The 17447-nt window shown below is 36.2% G+C and overlaps 1 protein-coding gene across 1 annotated transcript in view; it reads left to right on the forward strand.

Moving 5' to 3' along the window:
• LOC123651535 (netrin receptor DCC-like) overlaps positions 1–17447 on the forward strand; it is a 124580-nt gene that overhangs the window by 85995 nt on the left and 21138 nt on the right. The window contains exon 3 of the mRNA XM_045574599.1: positions 7186–7470. Coding sequence (XP_045430555.1) covers positions 7186–7470 — 285 coding nt within the window. The remainder of the gene's footprint in view (positions 1–7185; positions 7471–17447) is intronic.

Here is a 17447-nt window from a genome sequence, read left to right on the forward strand (position 1 = left end):
AACTTGAAGACCAACAACCTAGTAAGGCTACTTGGTGAGATTGTGACAGACCAGCATTTAAACTGGCTCTTAGTCACCCAGAGATTACAGGGGTCCCAAAATGATCACTTGGTTCCAAGTCTTATGTAAAATCAGTCTTCAAGAATCCGGGAGATTGCCAGTTCTTTATAGCATTTACATTGGACAAATCCCAAAGATGACTCTGCAAAAGACTCTGCTGATGGCATATCTTCCTGACATTTTTTTTGTTTTTATTTTTGCTTCCAAGAGGAGTTCATTGCATGCTCCTAGTGCTCCTCATCATGCAGAGTTAGACAAACTGACTGTGTAATGGGCACAGTGTTCCTCCTCTGTCACACTTCTTCTATGACATCATTTTGGTGTTCAATTAATTGGCCACATGGATGGTTCTTATAATCTCAAATCCTGGGCAAGTGTGGCTGTCACCCCCCAGAAATTCTTACTAGACATGTTTTGCCTCACCATTTCCAAGCCACTGCTCTTCAATCAGTCACCTAGGAGTCTGTAATCTTTCCATTAAAAATTAAAAAGTTGGGGGGGGGTGGCTGTAAGAGATCAACTGAAGGACTTGTATGCATGTATATGGACATAACCAATGGATACAAGATACTGGCGGGAGGGAGGTGAAGGCATATGCTGGGGTGGGGGTAGAGGAGGCTGGCAGAAGGTCAAGGGGGGAAAAAGGAGACATATATACTACTATTTGTAATGCTTCAAATGATAAAAAAACAAAATTAAAAAAAAAAAAAACCCTCAGCCGGGACCAGTTTGACTCAATGGTTAGAGCGTTGGCCTGCAGACTGAAAGGTCCCAGGTTCAATTCCGGTTAAGGGCATGTACCTTGGTTGTGGGCACATCCCCAGTAGAGGGTGTGCAAGAGGCAGCTGATCGATGGTTCTCTCTCATCGATGTTTCTAACTCTCTATCCCTCCCTCTTCCTCTCTGTGAAAAATCAATAAAATATATTTAAAAAAATATTTACATTAAAAAAACACACCCTCAAACAAAATCCTTTATAATAAAGCAATGGAAATGGATATAGAGACAGAAATGTGCTTATAATGAATTCCCGGAATCCTTCATTGGTTTTGTGGCTACAAAGAGGTACCAAATCTAGAGAACTTCTCTTTGGATTAGCTCTATTCTCTTTCCTGGGGCTAATTTGAGAATTAAAAGGAGGAGGGGGGTAAACAAGATCTGGCTTGGAAGGGGCACAGCTTTCATTTGGAACAAACAAGGCATTAACAGCAGCTCTCCTGGGGCAGTCATTGTGAAATATCACCACATTGCTGACTATGTAGAAGCCAGGCGTGTTTCCAGCCCCAGAGTCTGTCCCTCAATGGATAAATCTCTTTTTATTAAATGATTTTAATTTCTTAATAATTAGACCTTCCATAGGAGGACATGAGGATCCCGATAGTCTGGCAAAGAGGTCCAGGGCAAAGCAGAAAAATGTGCCATTTTCAGATTAGAATTTCAAGGAAGGAACGGGCCCCTATCTGTGAGTGTGTGGGTGGAGGAGATGTCTCCCTAGAGGCGAAGGAGAGTCTTGACATCAACCTGGACTGTGAAAGGTTTACTCCCACTTTTGCTTATAAAGCAAATTCACTTCTAATTAAACGACTCAGAGAGCAGAGTGCATGTTGAAGATAGTCAAACTTTCTGATTGTAGGATCTGATGGGAAGATTTCTCCTAGGCCTTATGGTACATGGGTGCATGAGTGGAAGGAGACTGTTCTCAGGATATTCATTCTAACACATTGGCTGTCCCTGTAGACTTAGCAGCTTTCATTCATTGCCATGGTGATTTTTTTTTTACCCCATTCGTTTAGCATCACAAAGGAAAACCCCAAATGAAAAATGTTTGCTGCTTTTGTCATTAATGTTTCCACAGCCCCAGTGACAGCCAATGGTTTGGTTGTCCCTTGCTCCTGAGGAAACACGCATGGGCCAGAACCTGCTAGATGGCTGAAGCCTTGGCCCAGGCTGCCCCAGATGGGTGGGCACTGGCTCTGAGATGCTGATAGCTTTGTTCCTGGGAACAGTGATTTGAAGGGAGGATGGGGAAATCTCATTCCGAATATACATCCCTGGCCCACAGTTTGAATTTATGGGCATGGATAAAATTGTCACGGATGCACTAGGCATAGCTTTTCTCTCCATACTGTCTCTTTTCAAATGAAAGGCTTGATGGGTTGCCATTGATATAGCCTCAGCTTTTTTTTTTTTTTTACTTTTCATGAAGAAATCCCTGTTTTCTCCCCTTTCTGCCTCCCTAACCTTGCTGTCTTTCCTAGAGTCCCCAATGTTTAGGGTCTGAGATATTTTCCTAAACTAGTTATCTTACCAAGAATATATTTTTTCCATCCAACATGTATTTGATGGAGAATTATGTGCTATGTACTACACTACTAGTAAGTCCTCAAAGTACAGAATAAAACAGACCCAGCCCAGCTTTTGTGTAATTTATAGATTAGCTGGGATGATAGCTATTAGGTTAATTTTCCAGTTAATTGATTACAATTGAAATAAGTGCTCCAAAGGAGATATACAGGAACATTTGGTACTATCTGTGTTTGAGGACGTGTCTCTGAGGAAGGGAGGGTTCTGATACTGTGTTGGCACTATTAAACCCCAGGTATTCAAGCACTGTGTTATTGAAGAGCTGAAAATAAAATATCCTCTCCTTGCATGGGTAGTTAGTAAATGTTCTAGAAAAAGAATTGGGCTTATAGCTGTTTAGCAAGCCTTGAACAACATTTAACAAAGTAGCATATATAAATAGACAATTATATTAGTATGTGAATCATTTAGAGTTCAAATTGGTATTGGAGAATAACTGAAGGATCTCTTACAAAAATCAAAATAAACAGGGTGAGACCCATTTCTCCATGGCTATACATCATCTCTCACAGCGCCTAACGCTCATTATACAACTACAATCAGGAGCTAATTTCTGAGGCTGAAGCCTAGGCACTTTGACTACTAGTCACTTATAAAATTTAAATTACAAGTCTCTGTACTTGTCATTTCTAGAACAGGGGATACAAAGAGCTGCAATGTATGTCTGGCTTTTCCATAGTAAAGCCACATGTTCTTTTATGTGAACAGGTGCCGAGCTGATCCTCATTAGGTGCTGGGCATCATTAATCCCTGGATGTGCAGATAGTGTGTAAACTGTAAGATGGTTGACATGAGATACTTCCAGCAAGTCCAGGTATTTCCGAATCTAAAGCCGGCATAGCATCCTGGGCCAGGGTAGTGTGAAGGCAGGGACCTTGACTACAAGTCATTCTTAAAAACAGCCTTCGACAAGGTAAACAATGAAAGATCTCCATGCCTAGCTGGTGTGCCTCAGTGTTTGAGCATCAATCTATAAATCAGAAGATCACAGTTCGATTCCCGGTCAAAGCACGTGCTAAGGCAATGGGTTTGATCTTCAGTGGGGGTTGTACAGGAGGCAACCCATCAATGATTCTCTCATCATTGGTGTTTCTATTTCTCTCTTCCTATCTGAAGTCAATTATACACACACACACACACACACACACACACACATATATATATATAATTTTAATATATATATTATATGAAGATCTCCATGAAACCACTAAAAACAAATTTTTGTGCTACTTTTAATAGTATAGCCCTACAGGCAGAAATTTGCCTATAAGACAATCTAGAGAAGATAAGGTACTTATTACATAACCATTTTTACCCAGTGCTGTGCTGATATACTTGGAGCAGGAGTGGGAAGGTACTGATATATAAAATAAATTCCTCTTGAGATATTTTCACTTAGGTTGGGGAAATAAGGTGTTTTAGGAAGTGTAATAATTTAGTCCTGAAGCTTGCGTTCTTAAACATCCATGCATAATGTAAACGGTTGAATCCGTTTTGCTCCCATTTGAGTCCCATCTGCAAGATGAAGACAATAATACTGAAAGAGCTGTTGTGAGGTTAAATGATGCTGTTTATAAAGGAGTTTAGAAGAGAGGAAAAAAATAACACTGACTCCTTGTGCAAGGTCACTCAACTGGTTAAATGGTAAAGCAGTGAAGGGACCCCAAGTGATCTGGCATCTAAGAATGTTCATCCCAAAATGCCAAAAAATATGCTGGAAAGTGAGGTGACTTATTCAAACAATTATCAACATTTGGATTTTTGCAATGCTCTATTTAAATATTTAGAGTCACATCGAACCTTGATAAATATTTATGTATTTCTTTTTTATATACTCTGTGTACATAAAATACCAAAAAAACATACATTTACAAACATATAAATAGTCCTTGGACTTTTTTTTTTTTAATACACCCAACTATGTCATTCAAAGGGTTGAGAGATTATCTCTAGTAGCACGTCTAGGGGAATGGACATATTTTCAATCAATATCTTAAGAATGACTACAGTTTTGATAGGTAGATATATTAGGGGAGAGGGTATACTTCTTTGGAGGAAGTATCATGAGAATTAATTCAAGAGTAAGCCATGATTAGGGCATAGAATGGTGCACTAGATTGGAGAATTATTTTGCAAGAGTTACGGAGATGAGCCGAGAAGGTGCATTGTGCTAGAATTCTTGGGTACCAGAATTAGGGGTGTAAGACAATACTAAAAATGTTTTGAAACACCAGAATTTCCTGAGTGAAACAAAAAATTGGGTGACTTAAGAACACTGATCTTGCGAAGGAGTTTGAATGGATTTGGGTAAGAAAAGAGCAGAGGTAGGAAGACCATTTGTGCTGTGACCACAGGGGTTCAGGTGAGATCTAATGAGCCCGAACCGGCTGTTCTCATGCACAGGCAGGCTTTCGTTGAGCAGGTAACTATTTTTCATGAGGATCTAGTTAAAATTATGTTTGCATCTATAATACCTATGAGCAGAACCCAGAAATTATGTCTGTATCTACCTATGAGCAGAAAACAGGAATTGTTCACATTGCATTAGAGCATTAAATGACTCTTCTGACGACATTGCGTTTCATTCTTATGAGTTACAGTGAGTTTAGTGTTTATTACCCGGTCCTCATACTCATGCCTTGAAAATATACTACTAACTTGATAGCCTATAACTTCTCCTTTTAATGCTATTGCTGGTTTATACAACAGTGGGAGATGTGAATGCTACAATTCAGCACAATATTGAGATCATTAATTCTAGTCATATAGAGCCTCATGAACTTAGAATTGCTTTCTGATGCGCAGGATTTCCGTTGTACAGACAAAAAGAAAAAGCTACAGATCATACTTACAGTTTCTCAGTCTGTTAAATAATCAATTATCTGAAGCTTTCAAACATTACATTGATAAGTTTTATAAATAGGAGGCATTTCTGACCCCTGTTTATTAAGGTCTGAAATCAACATAGAATGCATATTGAATAAACATGTGGAATAGTATCTGATTTCATTAAGTTTAATTATATTCATACACAATTTTGTGTCACGTATGATTCTTTTAGCTAGAAGAAATTTACAGAAAGGAACCAATTGTTAAGTATCATTTTGAATTACCCTTTCATTTTATATTTTATTCTATTTCTAGAAATTTGCAAGTGAACCTTTTGAATGCCACCAGCATTCAGATGTAAAATAGATATTAACATTTTATCTAATATGCATAACTTATATAGGACCATACATCCATACATCTGAATATGCAAAAGTATTCAGATATCTCCTCAATTTATGGATGTTGTATAAAATCTGTAATTTGTACATGTAAGTACATTATTCCCAACTGCATTTCCTTAGTTACAAAATAAAATATTAGGGATGAAGACCATATGAAATTATGATGTCTAGACTTAGATCATTTGCCTTTACTCTTTTTCACTCCAGCAAAATATCCATCATATTGTAGGGAAAGTTAGCTTTGTGAAAATCAATAGATCCAAAATAAAATCAACATTATTTAAAACTGAATATAATAGAATTTGTTATTTACTAAATATTGACTAAATAAAATTTAAACCTAAATCTAGCAAATTTTGAGTTAGTTAAAATAAACCTATAAAATAGAAATTGCATAAAATATGATTAGCAAAACTGAATGTGAACCTCAAATTGATGAATGAATAAAACTTTATCTGAAATTCACATAGAATGAAAGAAATTTTGATTAAGATTAAAATGAAAATAGAAATACTGTAATATAATGGTGATGGTTAGCACATGAATCAATGAATTAGGATTATTTAATTGAGGTTACTCTAAAAATAAAATGCATATATCAGTAATGGCACAGTTCATATAATAATGTTTATTTGCAATTAAAAGATAGTTCTTATGGTCAAAGCTTTAGGGTCACAATTATCTGTTCAAAAAGGGGGTTTCAGAGGGCAGATTACAGTATCGCCTACCCTTTCACATTACAAAATCACCATGAAGGAGGCTTCTTAGCAAGGCTTGTGGTCAGGGATGGCCAGTTGGTTGGTTTATTTTTTTAAAATTAATTTTTCACTACATTTTCTTTTTAAAAATTCTTTTTAAAAATTCTTTATATGTTCCTATTTCCCCCATTGACCCCTTCTAGCTTTAGCATTTTTTCTCTCTACCACAACCCTAAATGACAAATACAGATGCATATTTGCCTTAAGCAGTTAGCCCATAACAGTGTGTTCTCTGTTATTATAATCAGAGGTTAATATCGCCCATTTGTTTCTTGAAGCTGCCCTAGGTTATTCCATGTGACCAGTCCATCATAATCCCATAATTTAATAGTTCTTTGTTCAAAGTGGGATGATGAATGAGCACAAGTCCCGGATTAAAAAGAAGCAAGTCTTTTTTTGCAGTATTGCAACGTAAGAACTGGGCATTTATTTGTGGAATTTCACTTTTCTGCGCCTCCATTTCCTAATGTATAAAATGAGGATGATCTTGTCTGCTCTGTTTAGTTTACAAGGCTGCTTTATTAACCAATAACAACCGAACAGTAAACTTCAAGAGATTAATGGCCACATCATTATCGTATTTTAGCTCCAGAAACTACTGTAGTGCCAGGCACATACTACGGTAAAATGAGAAAACAAATGAGATGAAATATGAGAAAATACTTTGTACAATACAGGTTTCTATACACAATATAAATGTGATTATTTTTATTGGCGACTGTCACATCTCCTCTGAAAGATGTACCCTTCCTTCTTTGTTTTCCCCACAGGACCTCTGAGGTTTCTGTCCCAGACAGAGTCTGTCACGGCCTTCATGGGAGACACGGTGTTACTCAAGTGTGAGGTCATCGGGGAGCCCATGCCAGCGATCCACTGGCAGAAAAACCAGCAGGACCTGGCTCTGGGCCTGGGCGACTCCCGGGTGGTGGCCTTGCCCTCGGGTGCGCTGCAGATCAGCAGACTCCAGCCTGCGGACACGGGCATCTACCGGTGCTTAGCCCGCAACCCAGCCAGCTCGAGAACTGGAAACGAAGCCGAAGTCAGGATTCTATCAGGTATTGCAGCACTCTTTTTAAAAAAATAAATTTTTATTGAATTCAGAGAGGAAGGGAGAGGGAGAGGAGATGGAAACATCAATGATGAGAGAATCCTGTACACCCGATGTGTGGGATGGAGCCTGCAACACAGGCGTGAGGTCTGATCGGGAATCAAACTGTGACCTCCTGCTTCATAGGTCTATGCTCAGCCACTGAGCCCCACCCACCAACTGGGCTTGTAGTGTTCTTTATTCTTCCTAGGATTATGTTCTCTAGAGCAGTGTTTTTCAACCTTTTTTGGGCAAAGGCACACTTGTTTCATGAAAAAAATCACGAGGCACACCACCATTAGAAAATGTTAAAAAATTTAACTCTGTGCCTATATTGACTATATATAAAGTAATTCTCTTGAATAGGAATCAAATAAACACAAAGAAAGTATTTTATAATTACTTTATTATGAAATATTAAGTAAACAAAATAGTGAAAAATTATAAAATTCTTGTCTTGCCTGCACCTACGGCACACCAGGCAACATCTCGCGGCACACAGCGGTTGAAAAACGCTGCTCTAGAGTACAGTAAACAACCATTTTTCCTTTAACAAATAAGTTATATTTGTTTTAAGTTCCTTATTGTGTATTGAGGTTTTGTTTTATATTTTCTCTTTCCCTTTTTTTTTGAGCCATTAGATGAAGGTATGCCAAAAACATGTTCTATTTGTCTATGTCTTATAGTTGAAGTTTCCAGAGAAACAGATATTTTCCTTATATTTGGCTTCATTCATTCCATCAATATATGAATGTTTCTTTGAGCAAAGCCCATTGCTAAGCATTTAAAACATTTTCTCTAATAATATTTTTTAAACATGAAGTGATGATTACTTAACAAGGATAAGAACCTTTCCCAAGTTAACATTAAACATTTATTCACTCATCCATTCATACACATGTTTTTGAGAAGCATTGTACTGAGTACTAGGGATATATATATAATGACTAAGACTGACACGGAGCCTGGCTTACTAGGTTTCTGGGTGGCAAGGACATTGCTTAATTACAATGAAGAGTGATTGATATTATGAGGAGAACAATATTCCTGTCCTCTTAATCTCTTTTTCTCTTCTCTGGCAACTCTCTAAACTCTAGGTTTATTCTCCTCTCCAAAATAATTAGAGATTGGATTGGCTATTCTCTAAGATTTTTTCTCTTCCGATTACTACTACTATTAAATACCTATGTACTATCTACTTTCTTATTTAGTGTCACTTGTAAGGTTTGGTTAGACTAGTGAGAATCACCAGAAAGACACATATTTGAGAAACCATGACAAATTCCCTATCAAAGTATTGATGTTGGCTCTTGTCTCTGCTCTCTATGTGTAGTTGCCACAAATCCATCAGCTGTGTGGAGGGTCACATCCTGTCATCCCAAAAGCAAACAGGAAGGCAGGGGAGAGTGGTGGGGGAAAGAGATCAACCAATGAACTCATATGCATATATGCATAATCCATAGATACAGACAATATGGTGGTAAAGGCTTGGGGGGAGGGGAGGAAGGGCAATGGGGGAATAAAAAGGGACACATGTAACACTTTCAACAATAAAGATTTATATAAAAAAGCAAACTAGCAATTTGATTGAAAGTTGCAGATTTTTTAATAAGGGCATGTCTAAAAACCTCTTCTAATTCTTCTGTGTATTCTTTTCCCCATTATTCACAGAAATACTGGTTTAAATGTGTCAGTGACCATCAGCAGCACTGTTACCTTCCATCTGCTAGGCAGTGAAAGATGCAACTTTAGCATTTATTCCAAAAACATACATTCATTTATTTAGGTACCCATTATATACACATAAATTTTAAATATTTATATCCATATATCCTGAATAATGCATCTGTTAAGTCTAGGTACACTACATAGAAAATTGGCAAGAATATGTTTGACTATCTTAATATGACTGAAAGGTTATTTCCCTGTGGTATGAAGGCACATAGTTGGACTAATTAAATATTAAATCTGCAATGGAAAGTTTTGAAAGGCACAGAGATATTATCATCAAATAACCATTTACTTTTTATTTGTTCACTTTGTAAATCCATGGAGGTTTGCATTGTAATCATGGAGGTTTATTTAAAGCCAAATTTCATGTTGTTAATTTGGCTAAATCAAGAATATGTTGGTATACTTTGGAGGCGTCTAGTTTTTTCTTACCTGAATGGAAACTAAAATTTTTTGAATTCATTACATTTAATGAGAACCTTTCTCAAAGTTCTATTTGAATAATATTAACTTTAGAAAGGAATTATGAGCAGAGGTAATAAATACACACACACACACACACCACATACCCACACACATGTTATTGTCATACTTAAGATTGTCTCATTTGCCACTGATCACATAAAGGCGCTGCTGAAGGAACACGTTTGTCCATTTATTCTTAAGTTTGCAAGTTGATTAGGGGGTCAAATATACAGATCCACAAGTATAAAAATGAGTACGAAAATGAATGACTGAATGGGTAAGCCCAGTTCCTCTTACTTGCTACTTGTTCTCTCATTTTTAAGATCATGATTATTCTTTTTTAATCAATTTCCAATTTCCAATTTGAGGAAGTATTGACTTGAGGGAGTGATAAACTACATACATATATTGCCCATTCTTTATCTAACACTTAGTTAATCCATTCTGATAAAGTCCACTAAAACAGAAACCTATCATATTATTAACATGGTTCAGGAGCAATAAAGTGGGACCTGAATGGTTACCACTCTTTAAAATATGTATTCTTCTATGGTCATTTAAGTACCATGCTGAGTGAGGAAGTGGCCTATATTGTTTCACTTTGATACATAAATGCTAATTAGAAGTCACATGCCCAGCATTTGTTTTTACCACAGTTCATATAGAGAGCATTCACATTGTATTTTGTGTGTATAGACAGTCATTTACTTCTAATTATATATATATATATATATATATATATATATATATATATGTATATATATATAATCTTATTGTACTTATTCAAGGTCATGTGAAATATATTTCAAGTTTCCACTTTTATATAGCAGGTGTCTAATATTACACAGTAATTGAGATCTATTGAATTAAAAATCCAAAAAATCAAATAGCTGTTTTGAAATGCTTTCTTTCAACAGCAATTTTGATTTATTCACTGAATAAAAAAGTAAATACTTTATTCAACACCTTTTAAGTGGATCTTATATACCTGCCATGATACAGGTTGCTAGGAAGACAATGTTGGAAGACTGCCCTGAGACAGCTGTCGTCTAATGGGGAACATAGACAAAGCAGCCCATGAACTTGCTATGAGAAACTAACACACACAATGCCATAACTATATATATATGATAACAACACCAATGTGTCAATCTTGGAGAACAAGTGGTAGCTAGTCCAAGAGAAGTATATACATCAGGAATAAGCGAGCATTTATAAGAAAAGCATAGAGGAAAGAGAGATAAAGACTTTTTCAAAGTATCCTAACTGCACACATTCTATTTAACATGATCATAGGGCATAGGCAGGGTTGAAGGAGTATGAGTTACAAGGAAAGAAGATAATGGAATAAGGAAGATACGGTAGAATGTGTGGCAGTAATCCTTCAGAGACTTGACCAAAAGCTGCTATAAAGTGATATCACAAGGATTCAGAAATGAAGATGGGTGGTGAGATTTTAGGGCAGGTCTTGAAAACATATTAGATGTGGTGTCTGAGGGAGGGAATGGAGTTCTGGTTCAATGAAAGCTGAGCAGTGGCATTTCCAGAGATTGGGATTGGGGTAGTGGTTCATTGCATGCAAAATAAAGTGCAAAGTTTTAAAAGAGATTTTCTCATAACTTAATGTTTTCCAGAGTCAATATATAATTGTTTCATTCAATGGTAGGAAAATTAGTAACTAACTAAATTTTTTGATTAATGTTTTAAGATAGAAATTAGACTTTTGCTTCTGAGGAATGGTACATTTTAGCACATTAAGTTAGTATTAAAGCACAAAGAACTTTTTTGAAATATTGATAACAATACACTAAGAGCTGAGATGCTTTAAAATATCTTATTGTACGTGGTGAAGAATGTATGAGGAGCTGAAGTGGCCATTGAGACTGTCAAGTCCACTTCACTCAGCTCTCATCACTCCTGAGTGCCAAGTATAATAGTACATTGGATTGCTAAATATAAATCTGCTTTGGACATGAGGTTGAGTAAAATAACTGGTCTATACTCATATTTCAGTTTTCATAATGGCCTAATTAAATTGAACAATTTGTAATTTAATATATTATTCATCCATCCACTTAACTACAATTAGGTGACCCTGGGCCCTGGGTAACTATGAACTAAATATCTGTATAATTAAAGTCATTGGCTTTGATGGAGTAAATTGGGCTAAAGTATATTTCAAATAATTTTTCTCCACAATATTTATTTTTATTGAAATAATTTTTAACAAAAAACATTCCCAAAATCATATTATTTAAATAGAAAACTATGGTTTTTAGCTTAAAAAGTTTCATTATTTTTGTCTTCACTAAGAATTATTACTAATCCAATGGGTGCATTAACATTTTTTATTTGACTAAATATTTCTTATATTGCAAAATTAAATCTATTTTGCTACCATTTGTTTTTACAATTTCTACAGAATAATGATCTGAAGGGGATAACAAAAAATGACACATACTTTGTTTTTAAATTTACCATCATGCCAGATAGTTAATTAGTATAGCTATATGAATCTATAAAGCAGGAGAGGGTAAATTCAAGAAAACATATTTAGTTCCAAATCAGTACAGACAAAAAATAAGCAAATTTGAGGTGGGAAATTTGAAAAGTCTTTATAGAGATGTTTACTTTTCTAGATCATCAGGGGAGAAACATTTATGGAAAGATGTCAGCAGATGATAAGTATAGAAAGAAAGGTTAAACCTACATTATGAAAAGTCTTGAACCCCATCCCAATCAACTAGATTTCATTCTGTTAATTTTATTTATAGTTTCAAATTCTTAAAAATTTTTGAGCAATGGATACCATAAGCATGCATACTGATAAGCAGAAACAACAAAACGAAGAGTAAATAAGATTAAGATATTATCTTGTTTTATAGTTTTTACTGCACTGAAGGATTTTCCCATTGTCTGCTTTCTTTTTGTAGTCTAGTTTATTTTAATATATTTTCATTGATTTTAGAGAGGAAAGAAGAGAGAGAGAGAGAAATAGAAACATCAGTGATGAGAGAGAATCATTGATCGGCAACCTCCTGAACACCTCACACTGAGGATTGAGCCTGCAATGGACAGAGTGTAGGCTTGGGGACTGAAGGGTCCCGGGTTCGATTCTAGTCAAGGGCATGTACCTTGGTTGCAGGCATATCCCCAGTAGGGGGTGTGCAAGAGACAGCTGATCGATGACTGTCATCGATGTTTCTATCTCTCTCCCTTCCTCTGTGTACAAAAAAAATAAAATATATATATAAAAAAAAAAAGAGGATTGAGCCTGCAACCTGGTCATGTGTCCTGATCAGGAACGGAACTGTGATTTGCTGGTTCATAGGTTGACACTCAACCAGTGAGCCATGCTGGTCGGGCAAGAACACTATTATATCATACTATAAACTAGGTATTTTAGCTTTTCACAGATCTAAGTTGGATAGGATGGTTTTGTGAAGTCCACGTTTCCTTTATGTTACATCAGATTTACTCCAGATGGCATAAAGAGGTCAGCAGTTAGATTGTTATAATTCATGAAATCAGTTCATATTAAGTTAATCTTGATCAAGTAATGAATATTTAAAATTCCCAATTTGAACTATTATTATCGGGTGTTTAAATCATTGAGTCTCACACCAGACTCAGTACAAATATTAATTTTAAAACTTGCTACTAATGAAATTTAGGGCAAATAATTTAATTTAACTCTTTATCTTGTAAAATATAGAGAATAATAATGCACATTTTTTAGGGTGGTTATGCAGTCTGAATTTAATAGGCCAAGTAAAATACCTGGAATTAAGTCCTTGGTATTAAGTCTTTGGCATTTTAGAAATTCCAGTCTTAAAGAATTTGATTCTCCTGTTAAGATTATTTTTCTGATAATGAATTACCTGATTTTGATTCTAGATCTCCAAATATTCATTTATCTACTGGTATTTACTTATGCTATTTATCAATAGTTCTAATTTATGCATTTCCCTTTTATATCTACTAGAGGTCAGAGTCTCCTGAAACCTTATTCTCTAGTAGCTCACTATTATATGATTTTCACCCTCACTTTCCATCAATATAATTTCTTTTGCTATATAAAATACCACTAGAGGTCTGGCTTAAAGATAGGTGCAAGAAGATAAATAAGATTTCTGGTATTTGCACTTTATTAGCCATTGCCAATTCATCTAATCCTCTAAAACTGTTAGTTTCTTTATCTGTTAACCAGCCTCATTACCAAGGATCTCATTTATTGTTTCATTCCACAATCATCCCCAAATCTGTCTTCCTGATCCCAGTGTTTAACAGTTCAAGTTTGCCAGGTAAACTTTAGTTACTGAAAACCAGGAGGTCATGCTGACACATTATAACTAAAGATCAAAACATGGTACCATCAAATATGAGATGGTACTACATTTAGATTAATTTTAAAACAATAGTTTTAACTTGATTTATGTTGACACAAAAGCACACCCAGAGAAGATAGGGTAGCACACAATTGACCACATGTAAGCTGACCATGTTCCATGTGACTGTGTGTCCTTGCTCCTCCCAGATGACAACTTCGCTTGGCCTTTGGTAAGCAGGGCCTGGCCAATGCATAATCAGGCCATGTGGTAATTGGTTACTGTAGGTCAGGTCTTTTAACCGGCATTAGATAACCAGTGTTTCTGATGACACTGATGAAACAATCTGTTAAAAACAATCAGTAAAGGTATGCCTGTATATCATGACACAGTGTTTTGGATAAATAGATATATTCTGTTTAGTTTTTGAATTAAAAAATAAGTCTTTAAATAGACTTCCCAGTGCTATTTTGGGGGACATCAACAGTGCCTAGGATTCCAAGTTAAAAGTACTTGAAATACTGGGGGTCCTAGTATATTTTTCTTGCATGTCTATAATTCTAATGTCCCTAGTGATCTCTTCCTCACCATCTCATTAAGTTTCTATTTCATCCTTCTTGACTGATGTTAGATATTGATTAAACTATGTTCCCTTAACTCCCATTTCCTGAAGGTCACAAATGCAAACCTGAAATTGTCCTCCACATGTAGGAACAAAGATTTCTTAGAAAGGAGAGAGTTTTTCTTTCCCAGGAATCTCTTGAAGTTGGCATATGGTCAGTTCTGCATTTCCTAGGCATGTGATACTTAGCAGCCCGGAGTGGGTGACTGAGGGTCAGGCAGTCCGCCCTGACTTACACAGAGGCTTTCTCTGAAGATGTGTAGAAGCCAAACCTATACCCAGTGAAGCAGAGGTCACAGAGATGAATAAGAGAGCCTGTGCATCCTCCTCCTCCTCTCTGCTTTTGTTTTACATCAATTTATTCCTGGAACAAAAAACAAAACACTGTGTCATAATATACAGGCATACCTTTATTGATTCTTTATACAAAAAGGGGAGTTAGCATAAAAACTCTACTGCTTTTCTGGAAATTTTAAATGCCATTTTACACATTTGTATAAATTATGAAGATTTCTGGGTTTTCTAAATTAATTTTGACACATCACAATAGCAACATTTGTTTTCTGTGAGTTAACTGTCAGCTGCAAAATTTAGAAACAAAAATCTATAAATGAAAAAATCACTTCCTTCAGGCCTTCTACTGATAGACTCAAAATGTGCCTGTGAGACAGAAGGGATTTGGCCATATGCCAGTGATAAAAATAGATGCTCTTCTTTCTTCCTCCAAACTGTAACTACAATTAGCTGTGTGTGTGTGTGTGTGTGTGTGTGTGTGTGTGTGTGCGCATGCTCATGTATGCGTGCTCATGGAGAAAAAAGGAAATATGAACAGATGTAGGAGTATTTACAGAGATGGAATGTTATATTTAGTTCTGAATTGGTGTAAATGAGGAAGAAAAGTAATAGAATCATAGATGATGAATAACAGCTCCTGAGAAATAGCTCCCTTTTCCTGCTCTGTTCAGAGCTCCTTGGCTTTTGGCCTCATGGAGGTTTCTGTTTGGTGTCAAATAAATTTTGATTCCAGTGATCAGGCTGGTTTTAATGAAAGACACTCTAAACAGAATTAGAAGGCGTTTCATGGAATGTTTCACTCTGAGCACAGAGCATAGGCCCAGTACACTGCAGTACACAGAGGATCACAATAACACAACTCATAATATTTTTGCTGTTAGAGGCTCTCACCTTCAATTTGTAAATAATCCAACACCTCAGGTAGGGTATGCTACTTAGTATGTACCTATTTGTGAAGACACATGGCACCTGTTGGATTTCCTAAAACAAAACTAGATGGGGCTGCTAAGGAGCCAGCAGGTGAGCAAGCAGTAAGTTAGCTCAAAATCTAGGAAACTAGGTCTGCGAAGTTAAATTAATTTGTAATTCTTATGCCTATGAAGAAATCAAAGAGAATACCCCATGGTAGTGGGCAGTATCCTTTCATTTCCAATCAGAAACAAAAATGGTTTGCATTAGGAAAGCATATAAATCAAAAGCAAGTACTGGTTATTTTAAGGAAGATAATTATTAAGCTGTGAAAACCAGCATTATGTTCTTGCTGACACAGATGCCAACAGTCCATAATTACAATACATTTCTCTCTGCCTCAGTTATTCTTTAGATTCAGCCATATAAGTTTAGTCACGTTGACTTAGGGACACAGCCCCATTAAAAGAAAGTCATTGTCATCACAGAGTGTGCGTGCATTCCACACCTAATGTCTCAGAATATTATAGAGTTACCTTTCACTCTCAAACATACCCCAGCGTGGGTAATTTATACAGTCATCCTGTTCTCTGCCTGTTAGGAGAGACAAAAATATGTGGCCCCAAGGCATATGGGAAACCCTGTGAAAGCAAGGAGCCAACTAAGCCTCACAGACTCAATGAACTTGGCCAGTGTAATGTGTGCAACAGAAGCTAGTTTTCAGGGTTAAAAATGCCATTAAACAGAAAATGCTCTCTCTTCTTTCATGGTGTGCCTTCCTGGTGCCTCCTCTGCACACGAGCCCTGAAGACAGTGAGTTTTTATTTCTGAGTATGTGAAGCATGGGTAAATGTGTCGGGTAATATGACCTAAGACCATGGTCGGCAAACTGTGGCTCTCGAGCCACATGCGGCTCTTTGGCCCCTTGAGTGTGGTTCTTCCAAAATACCATGGCCTGGAGAGTCTATTTTGAAGAAGTGGCGTTCTAAGAAGTTTGAGTTTAAAAAATTTGGCTCCCAAAAGAAATTTCAATTGTTGTACTGAAAATGTCCATGGTATCATAATTTATTTTATTAGAGAAATATATTTGGAGAAGTAAAACCAAATTTCTCTGCCAAAAGTTAACATTTTCTTCTGACACCACACACAAGAATAAACAAAAAATGTATTAAAGGCTTAAATGTTAGACATGAAACCATAAAAATCCTAAAAGAAAACATAGGCAGTAAAATCTCAGACATTTCTAGTAGCAATATTTTTTTTGATATATCTCCTTGGACAAGGGAAACAAAAGAAAAACTAAACAAATGGGAATCCATCAAACTAAAATTTTTTTTCACAGCAAAAAAAAACCATCAGCTGAATGAAAAGACAACCCACAGAATGGGAGACCATATTCGCCAATGACACATCTGACAAGGGGTGAATATCTAAGATTTATAAAGAATTTATGTATTAGAAGGTGCAATGGGTGAAGACAAAGGATGCCGAAGAATTGTATTTATTCAGTCTCAGTCTCTGTAAAGTTGTTAAAAATTAAAAATAAACAAAAGGCTTAGAAATGATCAAACTACTGATCAACTAGTTGCTATGACA

This window comes from Pipistrellus kuhlii, unplaced genomic scaffold, assembly GCF_014108245.1.
Source record: "Pipistrellus kuhlii isolate mPipKuh1 unplaced genomic scaffold, mPipKuh1.p scaffold_m20_p_6, whole genome shotgun sequence".
Lineage (NCBI taxonomy): Eukaryota > Metazoa > Chordata > Mammalia > Chiroptera > Vespertilionidae > Pipistrellus > Pipistrellus kuhlii.